The sequence below is a fragment of the Clarias gariepinus genome, chromosome 21 (genome assembly GCF_024256425.1).
Source record: "Clarias gariepinus isolate MV-2021 ecotype Netherlands chromosome 21, CGAR_prim_01v2, whole genome shotgun sequence".
Lineage (NCBI taxonomy): Eukaryota > Metazoa > Chordata > Actinopteri > Siluriformes > Clariidae > Clarias > Clarias gariepinus.
The window spans coordinates 12,907,283-12,933,775 of record NC_071120.1 but is presented as its reverse complement, the minus strand read 5'-3'; the positions used below and the strand labels follow the sequence as shown (position 1 = coordinate 12,933,775).

The following is a 26,493-nucleotide window of genomic DNA, read 5'->3' as shown; positions in this document are numbered from 1 at the left end:
CTCGGGACCTTAAAATAAAAGACTATGAAAAGGAAATAAATATGAAAAAATAGAAGGTAAACTTAACTAAGACAGAATAAAATAAAATTAAGATAAAAGCTGCAAAACAAAAATACACAATATAAAATTATATGAAGAATTATAGAACAATAAGAACAGCTGTACAAAGTGGATATAGATTTATGGCATTTTTATGCGGAATGAAGTTAGATATAAATGGTGATAAAAAAAATGCTAATGTTCAGGGTTGTGCAATCCACATATCCCTGGACATTACCATTTTTATTACCATTTATATCTAACTTCCTAAAAGCGGCTGTTGGTTTAATTTGTATAAATAATTAATAAAGCATGGGTTATGACTTTATAAAAACATTTGGTTGCTACATCACCACTCTCAGCTGTTTTATTTATTTTAGAGGTAAATTAATACCACTAATTATCTACTATAATCATACTTTAACTTGACTTAAATTTATAAGTGCTGTCCTGTCACTCAGACATTTTATTTTTTTTTTTTTTTTAGAAATAGCAGTGTCTATTAAACTAAACGCTTTATTCCATCAGTTACACAGAAAACTCCTGGAGAAGGAAGCTCACAGCAGGCTCTAGCAGGAAGGATTTTGCTGGATATCAACAGAGCCGAAAGTTTGTGGACACTAAACCATTACACCCACATTCCTTTCTCAATCTGTTGCCACAATTGTATAGATTGTCTTTGCATGATGTAGAACTACAATTTCTCATCAACTGAATCAACAGGTCCAAACCTGTTCTGGCATTACAATACGCCTTTGCACAAAGCAAGGGTTCCTAGACGTTTTCTCAAGGCTGGAGTGGTAGAACGTGTGTGTCCTGCACAGAACCCTGACCTCAGCAGCACTGAACACCTCTGGGATGAACTGGAGTAGAGACAGCAGCCCAGGCTTCTTCCAACACCACCTGATCTCACTTACGCTCATGTGGATGTGAACACATTCCCACAGCCACAAAGAGTAGAGGTTACTAAAACATTGTTAATGCCACAATAAAAACAGTTGGTCACAGGAGTCACAATGACCTAACGCCAGTGGTCATTGTTGTAAAGGGAAGTTATGCTGCTGTGCACCCCAACCACTTGCAACCCATAAACACACTTAAAATGTGGAAGAACCAATCAGCCTAGAAGTAAAATAAATAAACAAATAAATAAATAAACAAACAAACATCAAAATGCAACCTCTAACACACAGTCCTAAGACAAGATTTAAACCATCAACCCCGAAGGTCGAGGTGACAGCACATGGGGTGATGATCAAGTGTTCAGGTTTGATTCCCGCCTGTGTGAATGAAAGTTGCATGTTCTCCATGTGCTTGGTGGGTTTCCTCCAGGTACTCTGGTTTCCTCCCACAGTCCAAAGACATGCAGATTAGGCTAATTGGCGTTCCCAAATTGCCCATAGAGTGTGTATGTGTTTGTGTGTATGCCCTGCAATTAATTGGCATTCTGTCACCTCATGGGATAGGGTCCAAGCCCTCAGCAACCCTGAATACGGGATAAAGCAGTATAGATAATGAATGAGTAAGTAAGTCTGGTACAGAAGGTCACTAAACTTGAACGCATGTTACACAATGTTTTTTCCTTCTATTTTTTCCTTGTTCATCTTATCTACACTAATCAGTTCTAAAATGGCAATATAATCACAATGTACAAAAATGCATAAAATACTGTACACAACCACACAAATGAAGCTTTGAAGCATTTATTTCAGAAAAATTCCATTTCAATACTTGTGGAAAAACAAGCTGTATTTCTGAGTTTCTATTAAAATGAAACAGAAGTAACATTGGAACAGGAATAAGAGTGGAACAAAACAACTATATATTGGATAAATGTTTGCGTATAACTTGTACATTTCCATAGGTATTTTTAAAGATATTTTTTAAGTGCTTGAGGTTGAGTAAATAAAGACTCTTGAAAACAGAACAGCTTTAAACATTACCAAGAAATTCTCAATCAATCCATCAGCCTTGTACTTGCACAGGGTTTTATTCCATTTTATTTGGCACTTAGTCACTGGTTTCTTCAAAGGATGTCGAAGGCACTTAGGAATTTTTCTCTGGAATTTTAACTATTACCTGTAGGACCAGAAAATTTTTTTTATTAAAAGGCCACAGTATGATCATACACTGATAAGTTGTGATTTATGTTTTGAGCTGATAGAGATCAGCACATAATACAGTACACATCAGTGTAAATCATGCCATAGTCAATTAACCAGGAGGCTTAACCATGATTGCTACACTGCAACTTGACTGAAACAGTTCACAGATTATAAATTAAGGCAGGACTGTGTTTAATTTCAATATTGTAAACAATATCAAACATTTTTCTGTCAATCACAGATGTTTTAAGTTATCTTCTCACATCTTATCAGATATGAATATATGCTAGATGTAATACATTTCTTGTACTGTTTCCCAAAGAGGTGTGCATGCTTACGGTTTTGACTTCAGTGTAGTTTTCCAGGCCATACTGTCCCATTTCACGTCCAGTCCCTGAGGCTTTGTAGCCACCAAATGGTGCCTGAACTTCAAACACATTGTAGCAGTTAACCCTGTAGACATGAAAGATATGAAAACCTTATGCGTGGTATTAATGTCACCTTCACTTTTCATATAAACTTTTTTTTTTTAATAAAAAGTACTCCATAAAATGTGCAAAATGTTTAAATTTATTTGAAATCAAAATCCCATCCAGTAGAATGTCAAATGCAGATTGTTGACATTCTTTATTTAATTTAATGGGAAAAAAGCTATGATGTTTATATTTTCACCACATGGTGGCACTGTATTGTTGTTATTATTGTTTTATTCTCCTCACTTGTTAAATTAGTTTTTATTCAAAACCACCACTTCAAAATTGTAATCTCTACATCTAATATTTAGGAATATAGAGAAAAACAATGCACTAAGCCTCTTCCTGTAACGTCTAACAAGTTTGGAAAGAACTTTCAGGAATTCATGGACATCACTTTTCAATTCAGACAACAAACTTTCATTCAATTATCTTCAGTCCAGTCATGGATCCAGAGCTTATCCTGAGAACACAGCGGATTGAGCACCAGTCCACCATGCACACACATTTACACCAAATTCACACCAAATTAATATTAGCAGAACCCACTCAAAGTATGTTTAGGATCTGTGAGAAAAGTGGAGAATCTGGAGAGAACATGTGAACCCAATAAACATCAACGATCTCTACTGACCGACCAGTGCATTGTTTTCATGCTGCACAGCTCGGATTAACACCTAACCCTTTGAATGAAATGATGTTGCTGACATACCAGACAGTGCCTGCACGAAGGCTGTTAGAGATGTACTGCGCCTTGTTGATATCTGTTGAGAAGACAGCGGCTGCCAAGCCATACTTGGTGTCATTGGCTCTCTCAACCACCTCCTCTATAGTCTTAAACTTCAGAATTTGCATAACTGGACCGAAGATCTATTAACGAGGTAACAGTGTAATTGAGCGTTCACATTGAATGAAGATGTAGTGTTTCTATTGAGTTTTGGTATAAAGGAAGAGTCAGCTAGGAGGCTAATAGCTTCAGCTTCACCTCTTCACGAGCGATCGTCATGCCATCCTGAACCTCTCCAAAGATGGTAGGCTGGATAAAGTAACCGCGGTCTCCTGCTGCATCGCCTCCACACATGAGCTTGGCTCCCTCACGTTTCCCATTGCTTATGTAGCCCAGAATCTTCTGGTACTGCTCATCATCAATCTTAAACCAAAAGAGCAAACAATAATATATTATCATTATTAATAATAATAATAAAATTAAGAATAAAAAATAATACATCTGGGTATGGATGCAACTTGGGGTCAAAAATCAGAAATGAACACTTTAAGCAAAATGTAACTTCACTTACCGTGTATATTATTCTACAATAAATATACATAGTAAAGTCCATAGAAATGTACAGTCGTGGCAAAAAGTTTTGAGAATGACACAAATATTCTCACAAAGTTTGCTGCTAAATTCTGTGATGTACTGAAATATAATTACAAGCACTTCATACGTTTTAAAGGCTTTTATCGACAATTACATGACATTTATGCAAAGAGTCAGTATTTGCAGTGTTGGCCCTTCTTTTTCAGGACCTCTGCAATTCGACTGGGCAAGCTCTCAATCATCTTCTGGGCCAAATCCTGACTGATAGCAACCCTTTCTTTCATAATCACTTCTTGGAATTTGTCAGAATTAGTGGGTTTTTGTTTGTCCACCCACCTCTTGAGGATTGACCACAAGTTCTCAATGGGATTAAGATCTGGGGAGTTTCCAGGCCATGGACCCAAAATTTCAACGTTTTGGTCACCGAGCCACTTAGTTATCACTTTTGCCTTATGGAACGGTGCTTCATCGTGCTGGAAAATGCATTTTTCTTCAACAACTGTTGTTGGATTGCTGAAAAAATTTGCTGTTGGAGGGTGTTTTGGTACCATTCTTTATTCATGGCTGTGTTTTTGGGCAAAATTGTGAGTGAGCCCACTCCCTTGGATAAGAAGCAACTCCAAACATGAATGGTCTCAGGATGCTTTACTGTTGGCATGACACAGGACTGATGGTACTGTAGCGCTCACCTTTTCTTCTCCGGACAAGCCTTTTTCCAGATGCCCCTAACAATCGAAAAGAGGCTTCATCTGAGAATTTGACTTTGCCCCAGTCCTCAACAGTCCATTCACCATACTTTCTGCAGAAGATCAATCTGTCCCTGATGTTTTTTTTTGGAGAGAAGTAGCTTCTTTGCTGCCCTTCTTGACACCAGGCCATCTTCCAAAAGTCTTCGCCTCACTGTGCGTGCAGATGCGCTCACACCTGCCTGCTGCCATTCCTGAGGAAGCTCTGCACTGGTGGCACTCCGATCCCGCAGCTGAATCCTCTTTAGGAGACGATCCTGGCGCTTGTTGGACTTTTTTAGACGCCCCGACGCCTTCTTAACAAGAACTGAACCTCTTTCCTTGAAGTTCTTGATGATCATATAAATTGTTGATTTAGGTGCAATCTTAGTCGCCACAATATCCTTGCCTGTGAAGCCATTTTTTTGCAACGCAATGATGGCTGCACACGTTTCTTTGCAGGTCACCATGGTTAACAATGGAAGAACAATGATTTCAAGCATCACCCTCCTTTTAACATGTCAAGTCTGCCATTCTAACCCAATCAGCCTGACATAATGATCTCCAGCCTTGTGCTCGTCAACATTCTCACCTGAGTTAACAAGACGATTACTGAAATAATCTCAGCAGGTCCTTTAATGACAGCAATAAAATGCAGTGGAAAGGTTTTTTTGGGATTAAGTTAATTTTCATGGCAAAGGAGGACTTCGCAATTCATCTGATCACTCTTCATAACATTCTGGAGTATATGCAAATTGCTATTATAAAAACTTAAGCAGCAACTTTTCCAATTTCCAATATTTATGTAATTCTCAAAACTTTTGGCCACGACTGTAAAAACAGACAATATTTACAATAGGTGAAAGTATACCAACAGCACACGTGTCTCTATATAAAGAACCAAAAATAACTAAGTGCACTGTTTAAGCCAGGTTTAATGTAAAATCCACATTATTTCACTTAAAATTCAAATTTCAAATGTCACATACACAGTACAGTACGATGTGCAGTGAAATGCTTGTACGACCTCCGGTGACCTTAAAAATAAAATAAAAACTATATATAAGGAATAAATATTAATGAAAAATCAATGAAAATAAATGTAACTAGTAAAATAAACAACCTATACAAATAAGGGCATGTAAAAATATCACAAAATATAGAAATATAGGAATATGGCGGGGATATATATATATATAAAATTTAAAATGTTTTAAAATGTTTTAAAGTGGCATTAAAATATTTTAAAGTGCTTTAAAGTAAAATGACTAAAATTCACCTGCCACAGTTGAAATCTCATAAAGTATCTATTTCTAAGAGATCAAAAGTAATTTGGAAATCTTTTGTAAGCCAACGAGTGCCTGAAGCAACAGATGCTTCCCTGGTGATGCTCCACCAGACCATTGCTGTAGCTGACTGTAGCTCCTGTTTGTTCTTTGGGTTTTGTCTCCAGCAAGTTATTTGCTAAAATGGATTCAATCAATCCACTTCCTTGCCTTAAAAACATTCATGCATACATATACATACACACACACGTACATATACAGTATATTTACAGTACTGTGCAAAAGTCTTAGGCACCATATTATATGATGTACCAATTTCGTTATACTGTATATGTTTATCATCATGTGTGCATAATTATGGACAAAATAAATAAATAACATTACAGAAGAATATATGCGTGGCTGTAAAGAAAAAAAAAAAGTACAAGACAGACCAGTTTTCAGATGGACCAATTTCCTTTCATTACACCATTACATGGGTGAGATGAAGACGTCAAAGGAGGAAATCTATACAAGGTGAATTAAGTGGTCATCTGAGTGTCATAAACTGATGGAAATTTATACCTCTACGCTAAAGATGAAAAAAAAAAGAAGTGGGGAAAAAAAAAAAAAAAACCCTAACTGTTATGCAACCATCTGTAACTGTCAAATTGCACACATGCAAGATGATGAAAGTCCAAGACGATAAAAAGTGGATGTGGGTACAAGGGTGCTTTTCCCCAGCAACACCATGAAATGGATAGTATTCTGTACAGTGGAATCTAAATTATTCTAAACCCTGCTTTCATACTTTGCGCTGTGGATTTAATTCAGAATGGACATTTCCCATTTATACCCATTAATCTACAGTTAACAGTGCATAATGACATCAACTTTTACTGAAAAATCACTTAAAAATAAAAACTAAAAAAAAATAATATATATATTTTTTATGTATTTGGACCTCTTGCTTTGACACTCCAAACTGTAAGGAGATGCACAAGATGGAACAAAATATTCCTCTTGATTTTACAACCTACCCACCCAGAACACTCCAAAAATAAATATAAATATATATATATATCAAACTATTCTAGTGTGAACTTCTCACTAGAAAACCACAACTATAAGGATTTGGCAAAAATCTTCCAGAAAAACAGTCATATCTTACAACACCTACTGTAGCAAGCCAATGTTGTTGTTTTTTTTTTTTTAAATAAAATGTTTTATTCGGTAAAGGTGTTCATTGCAGTCTTACCTGTGGTCCATGTTCGGTTTGAAGGTTAAAGGGATTTCCCACCACTCTCTTCTTTGCTTTTTCTACACTGCGCTCAACAAACTCATCGTAGATGCTTTCCTGCACGTATGTGCGTGAACCTGCGCAGCAGCACTGACCCTGGTTGAAGAAGATGCCAATGTGGGCCTGGTCTACTGCTTGCTCCACTGCAAGAACAGAGAAGCAATTAACAAAACATGGACTTTTGTCCTGGAATTAAAGGTTAATAAACAATGCACAATGATTTCTGCAACAATGGAACTGTAACATTTTTTAAACTGCTTATTAAAGAGATTCACTGAATTTATTAAAAATAAATAAATAAGTAAACAATCTACACAGAAAATGTACTCACTGTTGGCATCAGAGAAGATAATGTTGGGACTCTTTCCTCCTAGTTCCAGAGTTACTTTCTTTAGGTTGCTGGTGCCAGAGGCTTGCTGAATCAGGTGACCTACCTACAGAACATGTACTGGAGTCAAAAATATAGCGACAAACCTATACTTTATTAGAAAGTATGAAAAGGAACAGCCATGTCTGGAAATAATTAGGCAGAGAGCAGCACTGTCTGGGGAAAAGTATTCAGGAATGAGTATTTTGTTCTTTGCACAGTGGCATGAAAAGCTGCATTACTTTGTCTTATTAAAGACAATGAGAGAGCGAAAGAGAGTGCATGTGTGTGTGTGAAAACGAGACAGAAAGTGTGTGTTATGTTTTAACTTCTTAAACATTAAATGGACATTTTACTTAGCACTTAGTTAACTGAATCTGGCAAACACACATCAACTGACGGATAAGGCATTCACATTTACTTCTGGAAATCTCCGATGTTACCTCAGTGGAGCCGGTGAAGGCGATCTTGTCCACATCGGGGTGAGAAGAGATGGCGGCACCAGCAGTAGGACCCATTCCAGTGATGATGTTCACAACGCCAGGAGGGAAGCCCACCTACAGGTGAAGGATCAATAATGATTAACGCACAATTTTGTGTGTGTGTGTGTGTGTGTGTGTGTGTGTGTGTGTGTGTGTGTGTGTGCTGTTTATCTGAAATGCAGGTATCGTGGGCCTATTCAGGCCTACAGCTCAAACCTCCTTGATAAGTTTGGCCACGTAGAGCGCGGTGAGAGGTGTCTGCTCCGCCACCTTCATCACTATGGTGTTACCCGTAGCCAGAGCGGGGCCCAGTTTCCATGCTTGCATCAGCAGAGGGAAATTCCACTAGCAGAGAAAGGGAAAGATGATAACAGATGGTATCATTACATGGGTGAGATAAAGACGTCAAAGGAGGAAATCTATACAAGGTAAATTAAGTGGTCATCTAAGTGTCATAAACTGACCAAAATGTATATGTTTACACTAAGGATAAAAAAAAACAAAAAAAAACAAAAATTGCACACATGCAAGATGATGAAAGTCCAAGACGATAAAAAGTGGATGTAGGTACAAGGGTGCTTTTCCCCAGCAACACCATGAAATGGATAGTATTCTGTACAGTGGAATCTAAATTATTCTAAACCCTGCTTTCACACTTTGCGCTGTGGATTTAATTCAGAATGGACATTTCCCATTTATACCCATTAATCTACAGTTAACTGCGCATAATGACATGAACATTTTTTGAAAATCGCTTAAAAATAAAAACTGATTTTTTTTTATTTATTATTATTTTTTTAAGTATTTAGACCTCTTGCATTGACACTCCAAACTGTGAGCCAATGCAAAAGATGGAAGAATGTTCCTTTTAATTTTACAAACCAGAACACACCAAAAATATATAAATAAATAAATAAATATATAGATTTAATATATACATATGAAATAAATAAATAAATATATAAGGATATACACACACACACACACACACTCAGACATAGACACATACATACACAGCTTTTTAATTATATCATTATATTTTTTTTGTTTGTGGGAAAGGTTTTGCCCTTTATAAAGTATGAGATCGCCATAGATAGAAAAATAGCCATTTCAAAATTAAGTCTGCTATCCTCGACATATGACAAGATTTTGAATATAGCTGTCCAGAAATCAAACAGTCTGGGGCAAGACCAAAACATATAAGCCGCTTTAGCAAAGTGACATCGCTCACACGCATCATCTACATTTGCGTACGTATATCTTTGATAGCCTAGCCTTGCTGAAATAAAGCCTGTGGAGAACTTTAAATTAAATTAAACCCAAGAGAGTACAGGAGGTTGTATTATTTACTCTAAGCAAAGCTTTATTCCAGGTTTCCTCAGAGATTTCAGCTGCCAAATCCCTTCCCTTAATGCTTATTAATGAATATGTTATAAACTTTTGAGATTATACCCTTTAAATGTAAAAGAATATTTATAATTGCATCCAAACTGTAGTGGGAGGAATGGATGTGGAACAATGACTTTAACTTAGATCAACAAAAAGATCACCAAACTTAACAAGACCCAAAATCGTTACCAATGAGCAAAGGCTAAGTCTAGTTGAGCTGGGACTAAGAGGTGTTTCTTACATATAGGACTGGCTATGGAGAGATCTTTAAAACCAAAGCATTATATAAACTGAAACAAATCCTGAGGGTATTTGCTACGACTGGGATTTGAGTCTACAGTGAAATACAGAGGGGTAATTTACTGTAGATAAAGCTAAAGCAGGAAGAGATGAAATAGTACAAGAATTTGCCTCCGAGATACACCAGACCTCTTTGCAGTTTTGAAGCCAATTAATTACTTTAGAGATGTTTGGTTAATTTAGTAATAGCCCCTTTCAGTTCATTTGTTGTTATTTCTGCTATCAGTAATTTATTCTGCTCATCAGTAAGGGTCGGTAATTCCAATTTGTCTAAAAAACAATCAATCAATCTAGATGATTTCTATTATCAGGCATTTTAGAGTATAATTTTTTATATATAAAAAAAAGTTTCAAACACCTCTTGAATATTCTCTTGTTTATTTCATATTATATTGGTTATAGGATCCTTGATTTTGTATATTGTTTGGTTAGTTTGTTGCTTGCTAAATTTTCATGACAATACTTTCATAAATTTTGACCCATTTTCATAATATTTTTGTTTAGAATAGATCATTTTTTCTCTGTCTCTTGAGTATACAGCATATTAATTTTGTTTTTCATTTTTTTTATTTGTTCTAATATTTTTGGATTTTGCCTGTCTTTGTGTTCTTTTTCTACTGTGATTTGTTTAGTTCCTGTTGTCGAATTTTCTTTTTATATGAGGCAAATGCTATAATTTTGCCTCTTAATACTGCTTTAGCAGCATCCCTTAATATTTGAGGTGTGACCTCTACATTATCATTATTTTCTAAATAACAGTGAATCTCATTTTTAATATATATTGTAAATGAAGCGTCATTAAGAAGGTTCAAATTAAAGTTTCCACAGGGTATCTTTAAATTTATTATCTAGTTTCACTTTTAGATAAATTGGGGCACGGTCACTAATATCTATTGTTCCAATATCACAGCTTTTTACTCTAGTCCTCTCTCTATTAAACACAAGATAATAATTAATCTTGGTATGACATTATGTGAGGGAGAGAAATTAGTCTCTCCATATATCAATTATGCCAATATCATTCATCAAAGCATTAATTTTTCAATGTATGGGTTTAGGAGTTATTGCTTTCTTGTTTGTAGAGTCTAATTCAGGTTGTAGATGTATGTTTAAATCACCTCCACAAATCAATATACAGTACCCTGTGTTTCAGAGGCCATCATCTGAAAAATATTCTACCAGGTGGGGCATAAATATTAAATAAGGTGACATGTGTTACATTTAATATTCCATGGACAAAAATAAATTGACCTTCTTTATCAACATATTTAGATTTCTTTTCAAAAATAACCATATGAGAGATCAAAATGATAACTCCTCTCCTATGCCCTGTATGGTATGATGAGTAATAGATCTAAGTAAAACCCATTCTTTTCAATTTTTCATGCTCATTGTTATTTAGATGCGTCTCCTGTAAATATACTATGTGAGCATTTTCTCTTTTCATTTTACTTAAGATTTTTTTCCCGCGGAGGTGGGTTTTGCTCTAATAATCTTTGATTAACTGGAGTGGCTCTATAATCTGAACTAACTGTATGCACTTTGGAAAGGAACACATCAGGGAGCCACAATTTATACTGCACTGTTAGGACATAAACCAAACTAAAGTCCAAGCAATCAAACTGTGGAAATATATATATAGTAGATGTAGGGTAAGAATACAGAACAATTTAAAAGGCTGTAAGGGTTTAACATCAAATCATCCAGGGAAGGAGTCCAGTGTAAAAGAGCTCAAACTTGTTGGACATGTATCTCTTCAACACTCCATAACTCAGACCTTCACTGCTGAGTGAAGACACATGGACATGTTTTTTCGGTCTGAACCTTTCTGGAAAGAGCAGCACACACTACGCCTGGCAGGGTTAGGGAGATTGGCAACAATGAATCCAGACAAAATTAGAAACAAACCAGAAGGAAAACTTTCCAAGTTAACCTTTCAACATATCATTGACCTACTGTACGTATACAGCCAAAATAATACTGTAGTAGATTTGCGGCACAATTCTTAAAATATGCATGGTGCAAAAACAACAAAGTTTATCGCACAAAGAAGACCAGGACATTTATCCAACAAAAAATTTGCTGGCTTCTGTGAGAACAGTTAAATGAATGCATTTATTTATTTGGCCCATTAAATTCAAACATTCAGTTCTTTAATATAATACACCGTTCAGTGCTTTTTACAGAAACATACCACATCATATCAATGCAACACAAACATGACGCCAAACTGAAGTCCTGTTTTACCTATTTCAGGGCTGATAGTGGAAAAAATTCTTGAGCCTGAACTTTGTTTCCTTGCCCCCGAGGTGAGTAGGGGTGGGGGTACTATGTATGCGACGCACTTTTAACACATAACTTGTTGGCCCCTGGGCCCAAATATATAAACAGCCTATGTATAACCCTGATCATCATTATTGTCAAGTGGCTCTTTTTTTTTTTTTTTAGATATTTTCATATTTGCATTATGCCCCCAGTAATGTTCAAGAAAACACAGCATTTTCTTCTCAATATGTTCAGTGCCTAGATTGACATTATTTGCCCATCTTAGTACAATTACTGGAAGTAAATGTTACAGATGCTACAGCCATACCAAGACAGGTCAGTAAGTGGCAATAATAGTACTCCAAAGTACACAGGAATTGATTAACTAATTGATTATCCTCCTCTAATTTCTTACATAAAGTGACGAGTGGGTGGGCGATATTAAATAACAGGTCAAGCTTAGCAATGAAAGAGCACAAGCTCTTTTTTAAATCAGTCACACGATCGGTCGCTGAGGGTGGAATATTATGGCGTTATATTCCTGCCACGATTCTGCGCGTGCGGTGTCTCCCCTGCTCGCTCAACATGTTCTCCGCGCATGCGCGACTTCTTGATTTTGTGCGCGCTCGACTCTGCCTGTATGCTCGCTCAACTTTGTCCAGTGTTACAAAACAGCCACAAAACTAGCCGATCACAGACTTCCACACACTACTGCTGATTTTCTGTTCCTTCTCTATCACCTGCGCATCTCAGATCTAGAGAAATGACAGATCAATATCCGCAAACCTGATTTTGTTTTTTCCCCCGCAGCCACAGTACGCCGAAAATCCAGGGTGGTGCCAGAACGCTATCACCCCTGCTTTTATTCACGTGTAGCTTTGCTCAGAGTATAGATATAAGTCATGGACCTGCTGTGTATACGGGTGCTTAAACTAAGTTTTTGGGTTTTATTAGTGTTCTTGTTAGGACAGCAAATCATCAACTTTCTACTCAACACTAATAGAAATGTAAAAGTAACATCTAAACATACCTCCAAAAACACAGTTTTTTATTTATTTATTTTTACTGCTTTTCATGCATGATGATAAAATATTATTAAATAGTTTTTAGAAACTATGTAATCTACTGAAGCATAATCATCAATAATCAATACTTACAGGAATAATCTGGCCACACACTCCGATAGGCTCATGCCGGGTATAGCAGAAAACATCACCGTCTCCTGGAATGGTCTTTCCCTCCCATTTATCAGCCCAGCCAGCATAATACCTGCAGAATTCCCAGAAACAAACATCTAAAATATTTGTAAAAACAAATCCACAGATATTGTACATTGAAAATGCTTGCACAAACATATTGCCAGTTGTTATGTTGGTTAGACATTAGATTTATATATACAAGAGCTTATACAACACACCTTTATTTCCTTTTATTTACATTGGGCAGATCCTCTTATCCAGAGCCTTTTAGTTTCTATCATTAAATTTACCCTTACACTGGTTCACTGGGTTGCTAACTAGACGAACCATCAATCAAACACTGTGGGTAAGATTTTTTTTTTTTAAATCACCTTCATATCAATCTAATATAAACTTACACACTCACTCATTTATCGTCTATACCGCTTAATTCTGTATACAGGAACATGGAGGGCCTCGTTAAACCCTCTTTAAATGTGGAGTTTGCAACCTTTCTAGGAGGGTCCTGGTACAAAAAAAGTCTCACAAACATGAAACCCATGCCATGAAAAAAACTGAGGCTGTTTAAGAGTAGTGTTGCTCCGATCACTTAACGGAAATTACTCGCGCGACTTTTTCACACGTGCATGCACGGCGCACAGGTAAACAACAGCAGAGCAGAGCTTACCAGTGGCAACATGAGTTCTTCCGTCTGGAAGATTTTCTAAGTGTCCAATAAAGACGTAAAGTTAGCCGTTTGCAATGTATGTCGTGATGAAATCCCCCGAGGTGAAAGCAAGTTTATTTTATTTTTTGGGTCTGATGTAGTTGGTTTCTTAACTACATCAGACGTTCATAATAATAACAGAAAAAAACACTTGCCATAGTTTTGTCCTTTGTGGCAGTAGCCAGTTTAGATGTAACAAGTTTTACATTTTGTTGCCAATTATAAAATGTAATCCGTGTATTAAGAGGCTACATCCCATTTAGCTGATCTGATGTGTGTTGATCTGCCCGCTCCTCTTTGTTTAGAATAACTAAGTTACTCTGCCTTATTTGGGAAAGATGGCCTACAGTAGCCTTAAGTTCTCATTTTCTAAAATAAACACTTGGTGGTTCTTTTAGATCTTGACTGTAGCCTATTTCTACAGTTTTTTTTTTATATAGTTAATTTAGAGTTAGTTTTATTTCTACAAATGGTGCAAACTGCTAGATTATAGATAAAAGATTCCCATTCCCCTGCCATTCTGTGATCGGCAATCGGAAGATCATGATCTTGGTGATCGTTAATCAAAGATCATCCCCAAAAATGCTGATCGGAGCATCTCTATTTAAGAGCAAAGTGTTAGTAGTGTTCTTTAACAAATGATTGGTAAAATTTAGCTGTGTCATTTTAATTAAAAGCATTTAAGTAAGACACACTGATATTCTAACTATTGCTAGATCTGTTGTGGTTCTCCACTGTTCCCTCAGTTCAGTCAAGTACGAGACTTTTTCAATATTTTTGTTACAATAGTACAGCGCACTGCTGTCTTGGTCACAGTTCATCACTCGAAAGTAAAACCATCAGCTCTTACCTTAATGTTTTGACCACCATGGGCAAATCGACAGAGTAGGCCACAGCATATGGCTTTCCATTGTCCAAAGTTTCCAGTTCCTGCAATCCAAACAGCATGAATAAAGGCCACTGTTGGCCTCGGATTTTGACGGAAATGTTTATTTTCCACAGGTTGTCTAGTACAATTTATTAAAATTCTTTATAAATTTTTAACAATACATAAAGTTTGAACTTTTAATATGGGGTACAAATAAAATGATTATATACATTTAATTCCACAAGTACTTAATTTTTAAAATAATTTTTGCTTCTGTATATCAAGCAAATCTTAAACGAAGCAGTCAATGGCCTACAAGCAATTTGAGAACACCTATTAGCCCCATCTGCATGTCTTTGGACTGTGGAAGGAAACCGGAAAACCTAAAAGAAACCCACCAAGCACGGGGAGAACATGTAAAGTCCAGGCACACAGACCGGGGCAAGAATTGAACCTAGAGGTGCAAGGCAGCAGTGCTAACCACTAAGTCACTGTGACGCCAAATACTACTATTACTATTTTAAACAATTTACCACCTAGATAGCCCGAAATTATTCATACCACTGGCAAATTCTTACTTAAAGTTACTTTTTTTTCAACCAGCAAGATTTTTTTTATTTCTATCGGAAATGACACAGACGTCTTTTTAAAGATAAGATGATGCACAAGAGGCATCACTGTGGAAAAAATATATTTCTCAGCTTTTACTGACATTGAACAAAAAGTGGCACATCCAAAATTATTAATACCCTTTGGATTTTTATCTATTTTCCCATAGACAGTTTGCAAAGTTCTATACCATTCCAAATAGTTCAAGCTGTTCTAATGCATCCTAATTACCCTGATTCATTGGGAACAGCTGTTTTAAGGGTTGAATGTAGGTATATATGTGTATATATATATATATATATATATATATATATATATATATATATATATATATAAAAATACATATATATAAAAATACAGAGGCTTAAATACAGGAGTTGGACAATAAAACTGAAACACTGGCCAATTTAATGTTGGAGGGTCAATGTACATGGCCAGGCTGCTATAGCTAAACCTTTGGTCACTCATGCCAATGCCAAACGGTTTCAGGTGCCAGCAGTGAAAATCCTGGGCTTATGTAAAACCTGCATAAGTTTTCCTCCACCAACATCAAGTAGTAACCTGGCCACCATTCTGCAAGAAAAATGTCTCAAAATCCCTCTGGCCACTGTGCAGGACTTGTATCCGTCATTCAGGACGAAATGATGCTGTATTGGCCACAAAAGGAGGCCCTACACCATACAGTGGAACTTCAGATTGCAAGTAACGCGGTTGGCAAGTGTTCTGCAAGACAAGCAAAGAATTTTAATAAATTTTGCCTTGAAAAACGAACAAGTCTTGGTTTACGAATACCGAGTATCATGTAGCACGCATTCAATTCAATTTAGTTCAATTTTATTGTTATAGAACTTTTAACAATAGACATTGTCGCAGAGCAGCTTTACACAATTAAACAAATTATTCAAGTTTGTATGAGATGTGAATGTGTATGAATCAAAATAAGTAACATTCATGGTGTCATTAGCGATGTTCCTTGTTAATTTTTCAGATAAAGCAGTCTTTCCATTAATGTGTGCTAGGGCTGCAACTAACGATTATTTTGATAATCGATTAGTTGGGCGATTATGTTTTCGATTAATCGGATAAAAACCTAACCACTTCTTTAATTTGATATTTCGCTTATAACTAATATATATATATATATATATATATATATATATATATATATAAAATCAGGGTATTATTTATGTATAAAAATAAAGTTTTAAAAATGCAAAAGCCACATAGAGTTTAATAATCTTTAATTTTGACATTTTAAACCTTAAATGAAATGCAGTATAGTTTAAAAAATACACTGATATATTCAGTTGATAAGGTTTAAACAGCTAAAATAATGTAATTTTGTATAATAAAATTATGTATGCATAAGTAAAACCACAGTTAATTACAAGTTAACTTTGTAATGGACTATAAAAAAAAAAAAAAAAAACTGTAGAAATGCAAAAAGCTAATAGTCACAAATGTACTGTTATTTGCATTCGCTGAAAACCACAACAATCACTAAATGTAATATTCTACTGTTATTCACACCGTGTAATTTAAGCTAATCTAAAATAGCGCCATTTAACTAATCACTATTGCTCATGAGGTGATTGCGCAATGTGATGCTAGCGAGTTGCACGTGAACAGATCTAGCGCGACTGTCCCGAAGTTAGCAAACAGTTTAAACAAAAGCACTTCAACTTTTACACGATGAAGGGATACAGTTTTACTGACCCTGCTGACGTTTCGCCATCCGTAACACCAACATGTTTTTTTTTTTTAAGTGTTCGTGCATGACATGCCATGAAAGCTCGGTCTTGCATAGCGTGCAGGTTACCGTCTTCTTAGAGGCATTTAATGTAAATCACTTCCATACCTTGGAGGACTCAGGGCGCGCGCTTTTTCCTGCAGACGCTTCTGTAACCTCCATTGCACGAGCGGCTGTGTATATTTGTGCATCTTGTGGTCGCGCGCCTCAGTGACGTGAGCAGCCCAACTAATCGATAACGGCATTCGTTGACAACAAATTTCATTATCGATAATTAACGATTTTCTCGATTAGTTGTTGCAGCCCTAATGTGTGCGTGTGTGTGTATAAAAAACTCAAATAAGAGAAGATGAAGAGTTGCTGTGTAAGATGAGAAGAGGGTCTGATTCCACCTCTTCTCTTACTTTAGCTTTACACACACACAGACACACTGCGCATAAACGGAAACACTTATCTGTCTGAATTTATTTTGACTTTTTTTTAAAGGTAAAGTACAGGTTAATTTGTTTTATTTGTACTTTATATTTTGTATTAATTATTCTCAAGTATTTTTTTGGGGGGCTGTGTAACGAATAATTTTTATAATAAAGTTTTCATTATATCTTATGGGGGAATTCACTTTGGTTTATGAGACGTTTTAAGTTTTATTGTCCAAGCCCTGTATGTATATATATGTATTTTTTCTTAAAGAAAGGTATGCGCCCTTTTGCACATTTCTCCTTTCCTGTGCTCAGGAAATTACTGCCATTTTTCCACAGTTTACATGTTTTAGAAGTTTGTATATTTACAATTGAATTTCATGAATGGAAAAATTATGTCTTTTTTTACACTTCGCTATGTTTTCGGTACAATGAATCATGACTTCCAATATTAACCAATGTCCATGACTTCCATGTCAATACAATGCTTTTTTTCTTTGATATCAATCCAACATTTACACCCCTAGTTTACACACATATGTATACATACACAGTATAACTGTTGGCAAATCCAACAGCACCAAATCAGGGTCTCTTATTACATCTGCAGTTCTTTAGTCTAAAAGTGTGCAATTTTGTTCCAAGTATTTTAAGTTAACTGATGTCTATTATACCTATTAATTATCACAAAGTCAGTGCCACTGTGGTCTCTGTACAAGCCGAATCTGCTAAAACCTTGGCTAAAATGCAAATATGTAGGTAAGACAACCAAGGGTTTGGTGCTTAATATTGGCAAAAAAAATCCTAATATGATTCATTCACCATCCCTATATATATACTAAGGGTTGGGCTAATCAGTATGTAACTAATTGCTAAACATGACCTGAAGTTGACATAAAAAATTGGAGAACAAAGCATTCTCACATCTGGTAAGATTGCTGAATCACTGTAGGCATTCATCTAAGATAAGCTTCTTTTTTTTTAAACACATGTTATTCACCGCTGAAGCAAAATCATGATGACTAGGCAACCTTTATCAAGCTCCAGATCTCTTTTCCTAGAATACATGCATACACTGTCCCAATACAAAATATTAGTATGCTTAAAGGCAACAAACAGCTACCAGTGCATACTGTTAGTAAGTTTTATTATTGAGCTAACCAGTTACACATGCCACATTGTAACATCATCAAAAAGGCTCTAACAGTCATTGTGACCACCTCTGAGTATCTTAAAAAATATACACTACCGTTTGGGGTCACTTTCTGACTCCATGATGGTTCCTTATTTTTATTTCTTTCTACATTGTAAAGGAATGCTGAAGGCGTCCAAAAAATGCATTAATCTCCTTTGACCAGTTAATGGTGAGATGTGTCTGCTACTTGTGCTCTGTAAAGACTTCATAACGCCTCTAATCTGAGGTGCTGTTAATTGGTCATTGTTCAGGCTGATAACTCTAAATTAACTTCTTGTCTGTGGCAGAGGTAGGTTTTGGTCTTGCCCTCCTGGGATGGTCTTCATGAGAGCCAGTTTCATTATGGTGCTTGACGGATTTTGCAAATGCACTTGACAATACTGTTCTTGCAAGAACTATTACAGAAAGGCTGACCTCTGTGTCTTATAATAACAACTAACTGTTGTTTTTGTTGTTGTTACGTAATTACCTGATACCATATGTGTTATTTTATAGTTTTGAAATCCCCAGTATTGTTGTAGAATGTAGAAAATAAATCACTAAACAAAAACAAAGAAATTTGCAGTGGAATAGTCAAAGTCCAAACTTAATTCCAATTGGGATGCTGTTGCATGACCTTAGACACCTTCTCGAAGTGTGGGGCGCGCCCCACTAGTGGGGAATACAGACATGACAGGTGGGGCGCAATGAACGGGAGGGAATTAGTGGAAAATTATAGGAAAGTACCTATTCTAATCCATGTTTTTCTTTATTGACAATAAAGATCGGACACTGCGTTTATGCTTTAAACATGTATAATTTATGGCGGATGTAGCTTAAAGGCAATGTAGAGAGGAAATATATGTGGGTATCATATTTGCGGGTTTATTTACGCAGCTATTGAATTCGGAGATGCGAATATCAAATTAACTTTACTGCGTACACAAACCGGGTCAGTGCGCTTGGATTCATGGTGGGGATGGTGGGGGGCAAAGGAGAGACCCGTGTGTGTTTTGTGTCTTAAACCGCTGGCAGCAGACAGCATGAGACCCAACAAAGTAGGAAGACACTTGGAGACAACACACCCCAGTCACGTTAATAAGCCACTCGACTTTTTTAAAAGAAAGCTCTAGATAAGTGACAAAGTAAGCATGTTATAACAATTGCATGTGTATTTGATCTGTTTTAAACTTGTTGTTATTTGATCTAATTGGTTTAGAAATTGATATTTTAATAAATAGTAAACTTGGCTGATTTCGGTATCATTTTGTTGACAAGTGGGGCTTGAAAATTCACCCACCCCTTAAATAGGGAATGACAGAAAATGAACCACTGCCTTAGACTGTTCATACCTAAAACCTCTTAAAAAAAAAAAAAAAAAAAAAATTATTTTATTGTTGCTGAATTGAAACAATTCGAAATGACAACTAGGCCAAAATTCCTCCAAAGACTTATTGTCAGTCATTGCAAACATTGGCACAACCAGCTATTAGGATTAGGGGGCAATTGCCTTTTTACATAGAGTGGGTTTGGAAAATATTTCCTTAATAAATGAAATCATTTAAAGACCTAATTTTGTATTTACTCTGGTGATCTGTGTATTATACTAAAATGTATTGATTATCTCAATCATACAAGTGTGACAAAAGTCTGACAAAGTCAGGAAGGGGCAAATACTTTTTACAACACTATAGATTCATGCACACAGTTTTCATTACAATAGAATAAAGCAGTCATCACTCACTGCGAGGTAAGCCGAGTCCCTCTCAATGCAGTCAGCCAGACGGAAGAGGAGGAGTCCTCGCTGAGATGCATCCATGCGGCGCCATGGAGAACCGAGTCTGAACGCGTCCTTTGCAGCCTTCACTGCTTTATCTACATCTGCCTGAGAAAAGAGACCAACAATTAAGGTAATATGCACATGTTTTCTAGAACAACGAGAAGGTAAAAAACATTGTTGACAAGAAACCTCATGGTTAAAAGTGACAAGTCCAAACACGATAAAACTGAAAAGTTTTAACATGCACAAAGACACAGCACCAACCTTATCTCCTTCTGCGACCTGGCAGATGACTTCACCAGTGGCAGGGTTGATAGTTGGAAAAGTTTTTTTGCTCACTGCGTCATGCCATTCATTGTTGATGAAGAGCTGAAAGAAAGTAAACAGAGAATATAATGAGCAACTCCATACAGTACAAAAGCCTGCAAGTACAAGTGTTAAAATATTCACACACATATTGCCCAAAAAGGCTGACTCACGACTGTGTAGCAACACACAGTTCGAACCACATCATTAAGTTCGCTGATGACACGACCGTGGTGGGTCTCATTAGCAAGAACGACGAGTCAGCGTACAGAGAGGAAGTGCAGAGGCTAACGGACTGGTGTAAAGACAACAACCTGTCTCTAAATGTTGACAAGACAAAGGAGATGGTTGTTGACTTTAGGAGGACACGAGGCGACCATTCTCCACTGAGCATCAACGGCTCCTCTGTGGGAATCGTCGAAAACATCAAATTCCTGGGTGTTCACCTAGAGAAGGACCTCAGCTGGTCCCTCAACACCAGCTCCCTACACAAGAAAGCCCAACAGCATCTCTTCTTTCTGAGAAGACTGAGAAAGGCCCAGCTTCCACCACCGATCCTGACCACCTTCTATAGAGGAACAATCAAGCATTCTGAGCGGCTGCATCACTGTCTGGTTTGGGAATTGTGCCATATCGGATCGCAAAACCCTACAGCGGATAGTGAGGACAGCGGAGAAGGTCATCGGGGTCTCTCCCCCCTCTATTGAAGACATCTACACCACACGCTGCATCCGCAAAGCCACCAGCATTGTGGCTGATCGGACACACCCCTCTCACACACACTTCACACTCCTGCCATCTGGAAAAAGGTACCGAAGCATTCGGGCACACACATCCAGACTGTGCAACAGCTTTTTTCCACAAGCCATCAGTCTTCTCAACAAAAAGGGACTGGACTGATAAAACACACACACACACACACACACACACAGACACACAGACACACAGACACACAGACACAAACATTATCACACAGCTTAACTCAACTACCTCAAAATATTGGGACTGGACTGACTAATCAACACAAGTGCAGACACACTGACCTACACCACCAAATTATCGTACACACCAACCTGTAAATGCTTCACTGTTTATCTTTTTGCACAATGATCATTACTGGACTAATTTTTGCACTAATTCCTCAATTCTTGCTGCTGTTTTTAAAGAATGTTTACGTTTACCCACTACCTCAACACCATATTTTATGTTCTGTAACTGTTACGTTTACGTTTACCCACTACCTCAACCCCATATTTTATGTTCTGTAACTGTTACGTTTACGTTTACCCACTACCTCAACACCATATTTTTATGTCCTGTTATGTCGTGGTTGCGCACTGTCACTTTGTTGGTGCTCTTGTTTGCACATTTGCACGTGCACTTTATGTTGTCTGTTAAAATAGTTATACTTAGCTAGTTAGTTTTTGTTAATTTATGTTGTAATTTATGTTAGGTCTCTCTGTCCTGTCTCTGCTAGCCAGTTAACTAGGCCTCTTGGTTAGCTAGTTTAGTGTCTCTGTTAATTTATGTTGTAAATTTATGTTGCATGTAGTAACTTGGTCCTGGAGGAACGTTGTTTCGTTTCACTGTGTACTAACTGTATATGGTTGTGATGACAATAAAGCCTACTTGAACTTGAACTTGAACATTATGTTTTACATGATATTTTAGATCACAAGGATATTTTGATTATATTCTCAGGTTCATAAACGTTGAAACAAAGATGAATTGTTTTTGGTATTTGGCCACAATGATTTTGAAATGAAACACTCATGGTGTGAGGCAAGTTAATACTTTCAAAAGTTTGTCATTAACAATTTGGGTATTGTAGCCATTTTCATACACCCCACCCCATACACCCATTTCGGGGGTTTATGAATAATGGAACAAACTAACAGTTACAAACATAAGGATACTTATTTAATTTTTGGATGAAAGGCAATGACTGTCTGAATTATAGGACCAATGGACATGACCAAATGCTGGGTTTTCTCTCTCTCAGCTTTGCCAGGCTTTTACTGCAGCTGCTTCATACTGTATGTGGGTATTTCTGCCATCAGTCTGGTCATAAATAAGTGAAAAGCATGCTCTGTTAATATAAGGTGGCCATTAAAAAAATCTCTCACTTCCTTCCTATGAGAAACTCTTGGGTAACTTTTACTGTATGCATTATGTTATTTTTCATTTGCAATATAAAGTGTATTCTTCATCAGTTTTGCAGCATTTTGCTGAATCTGAGCAGAGAGTGTATAGTCATATACACTTTAGAATTCATCCAGCTACTTTTATCAGCAGTCAGGTCAGTAATAAACACTACTTATGTCATAACACTGCCTCCAACATATTTGTTCCTTTTTTTCCCTCTTCATAGTTATCTCTTTTCATTATCCTGGTACATGGTACAATTGGGTAAATCATTAGTTCAAAGAATAATGGAGGCTTAATGCCAAACTTGTCTCAGTTCTTGAATCAACGCTGGAACACTCGTCCCAAATTGTAAAACTGTAGATAATTACAAGGAGATTAAGTGCAATCAATTGTTTAAATTATATGTAAAAGAAAATATCCCTCTTTTAACTCTATTTTTTATTTATTAGGTTTTACACTCTTTAATGGGGCAAAGTAACACTAAAACCAATTTAATACAATTTTATTAATAAAACAAATCAATACCTTTTCTTTTGAACAATCAGAAACACGTTTTAGGCACAACATTATGCACCATTTCTGGAAAATATGGTATGTGCCAAAATATACAATCCTGAAATTTGTGCTTCTCTGTTAATGGGGTCGTAGCTCCAGCCATGTGCTACAGAAGTCTGCAGCAACCTTTGTTCCGGGAATCTGTTGAGACTTTGCGTGAACGATATGAACACTGTCTACAGGAAGGGGGTGCCACACTTCAAACACTTATATTATACACACCCTGGTAAATCAAACTGCTAAATGTTGGTTTCTTTCAAGAGAAATAAATTCATAGATGACAAGGTGATATTGTCCACCTTTTATTTCAGTACTGTCTATTTTGGCACATACTGTTTTGCACTTCTTAAAAAATATATATTATCTGTTAAGCCAATAGTGGCTTCATATGGCGTGCCGTAAAATTAATATGTCACCCAACACTCACTCACTCATCTTCTATACCACTTTATCCTGTATTCAGGCTCGCAGGTGCCTGGAGCCTATCCCAGGAGACTCAGGGCACGAGGCAGGGTACACCATGGACAGAGTGCCAATCCATCGCAGGGAACACACACATACACACAATCATACACACACTACGGGGAATTTGGGAATGCCAATCAACCTAACCTGCATATATGTGGACTGTGGGAAAAAACTGGAGTACCCGAAGGAAACCCACCAAGCACGGGGTAAACATGCGAACTTCATGCACACAGAGACAGGAATCGAACCTGGACCCTGGAGGTGCAAGACCACTGTGCCGCCTGCCACCCAACAACAAATTCAAATAATATATTTTGTATGAATTTTTGCACATTATGACAGAAAAAAAATCTATTATTGCAATAAATGTCAATGTTACATTTTGGTCTTAACATATAAATAAGTATTAAAAAGTAGTAATAGAATTTGCATACAATAGTATTATTTCGCACTAAAATATTTATAGCATTAATTAATGTACTAACCAATTTTGTTTGTTTAATCTGAAATAAACTGTCCAGAACACGTTCTTGACGATAGATAGATAGATAGATAGATAGATAGATAGACTAACTAAGATAGATAGATAGATAACTGATCACAAAGAAAATTCCAGATATCCAGCAGCAATAAAGACAGTAACACAAAGAGGAGTGAGAGCGCACTGTGTATCTTAAACACTGTACAGCCAGAATACATGTGAGAACTGAGCAGAACTTATAGTGCAATTCTAAGAACAAAAAAGAACTACAAGATACTGTATACAAGAACATAAATCACAAGTAAAAAAACAAAAAAAAAATTGATAACAAGTAAGATTAAGTTCACTGCAGTGAAACGTTGATGTGCAATTGTACCAAGTGTGTGATGACAGTGCAGACAGCAGTAACTGTGCAAAGAACAGCAAGAATCTGAGTGAAATATGTAATAGAATGAATATGCAGCTGTGGTCTAATTGTGATTATAATAACTTGCACTACAGTCTGTTTATTTAGTCATTAGATTTTCGTTACAAACATTCAAGTTAAATAGACTGGAGAAGGCCAGATCTACTGCTTGAATTTCATAAAATGATTTGCAATGTTTAATCTGTGAGTATGCAGTAACACTAGTGTGGTGAAATGTCCTGCACTTTCCCTCTGCCAGGCTGTAAGATGATGCTCCCAGTCTCAGGGTCTCTCTTTTCACATTTTCTCTGGCGCACTTTATCGACGGTCCCCGATGAGTTCAGGCTCGTGATCAGGAAGTGTGGAGTAAATGCGGAAAAAGAAATTCTACGCGATCTGAACTTACATAAATTAATGAAACAACTGAATTCTTAATTTTAACCATATGCTTTAGACATTAAACTGAAACTTGTGCTGAGCTGGGTGTTGTTCAGTTTAAAAGTAATGGAGAGTAAATACAGGAGAGGAGTGTGAAGTGTTCAGTTAGAGACTGGCGGCCGTGGAGTGTGCAGCACTGACACGCAGAGAGCAGTGTGTGGGAATGCTCCAAACGCCTCATGGCCTGATACTCTACCTTGTTGTGGTGAACCTCGGGTTGCGGGTTTGGTGCGGGGATTGCTGCAGCGGAAAACCTGCACGCGGAGACGCGGGAAAAGTGCGGGCCGACCCGGGAGAGCGCGGTGCGGAGCATGGCGGATTCACACAACAGGTGCTTCTCAAGTTAAACTCCGCAGACCGAGGATTTAAGACCGACGCGATGTTTGCTATCCCACAGTTAGTTCAACACATCCCGCCCCCCGTGCAGTGATAGGACGGTTTACTAACGCAAAACCCCAGACTTCCGCCAATCCACGCGCAGGTCACGGGATTATGCTGGTTGCGCTAAACTAGCCAATCAGAAAGCAGGATAAACGCTGGGATTCCATGTGATCCGCTGCTTATTTTTACAGGCCAATCACAGCGCAGTGTGCCAGCCAATCACAGCGCAGGAGGTGGGGTTTAGCAGTGTCGCACTTTTGTTATTCTATATTAATAAATATTATATGGAACTTTAGTACAGTATAGCATAAGCCATTGTCTCAGAACAAATGTAATGCATAGATAAAAAAAAAAAAAACAGTTAGCTATCCTTCGTGGTCTGCGTTTGGACTGGCCTCTCCTTTAATCATTATAACATCATTATAACTTCTTATGAGGAGAAGTTGAATGATTATAGAGCTGTAAATGGCTTTCAGACGTCTGGTGAAGCAGTTAAATGCACTGGCGAAAACACTTAGTGTTAGTAAACATTAACAAGATGATGTCACTTCATATAAATACAGTGTGGAGTTTAAAGATGTCTAATGGTGACGCATGATTCCTCATGATGAACTGGTCCAGATTCTGTGATTCCCTTCTTTACAACAAGTTGTACCTCTTTTGTCGTCAGCCAAATAAACTGACTGTTCACATGAGAAATCGAAAAAGTAGATCGAATAAAGGTGAAGTTTTGTATGAAAACGACTCCAGCGAGTTAAAATTCACTTATAGCAC

The 26,493-nt window shown here is 37.0% G+C and overlaps 1 protein-coding gene across 1 annotated transcript; it reads right to left on the bottom strand.

The window, feature by feature from the left end:
* Nucleotides 1-1,726: 1,726 nt before the first annotated feature.
* On the bottom strand, nt 1,727-25,759 carry LOC128509103 (aldehyde dehydrogenase, mitochondrial-like). The gene is made up of 13 exons (XM_053480672.1): nt 25,535-25,759; nt 20,801-20,905; nt 20,501-20,641; nt 14,787-14,866; nt 13,189-13,300; nt 8,294-8,422; nt 8,039-8,152; nt 7,560-7,662; nt 7,187-7,371; nt 3,603-3,767; nt 3,330-3,487; nt 2,483-2,597; nt 1,727-2,118 (listed from the first exon to the last, which is right to left on the bottom strand). The coding sequence occupies exons 1-13, from the start codon at nt 25,649-25,651 to the stop codon at nt 2,086-2,088; spliced, it is 1,557 nt and encodes a 518-aa protein (XP_053336647.1). The 5' UTR covers nt 25,652-25,759; the 3' UTR covers nt 1,727-2,085.
* Between the last annotated feature and the right edge of the window lie 734 nt (nt 25,760-26,493).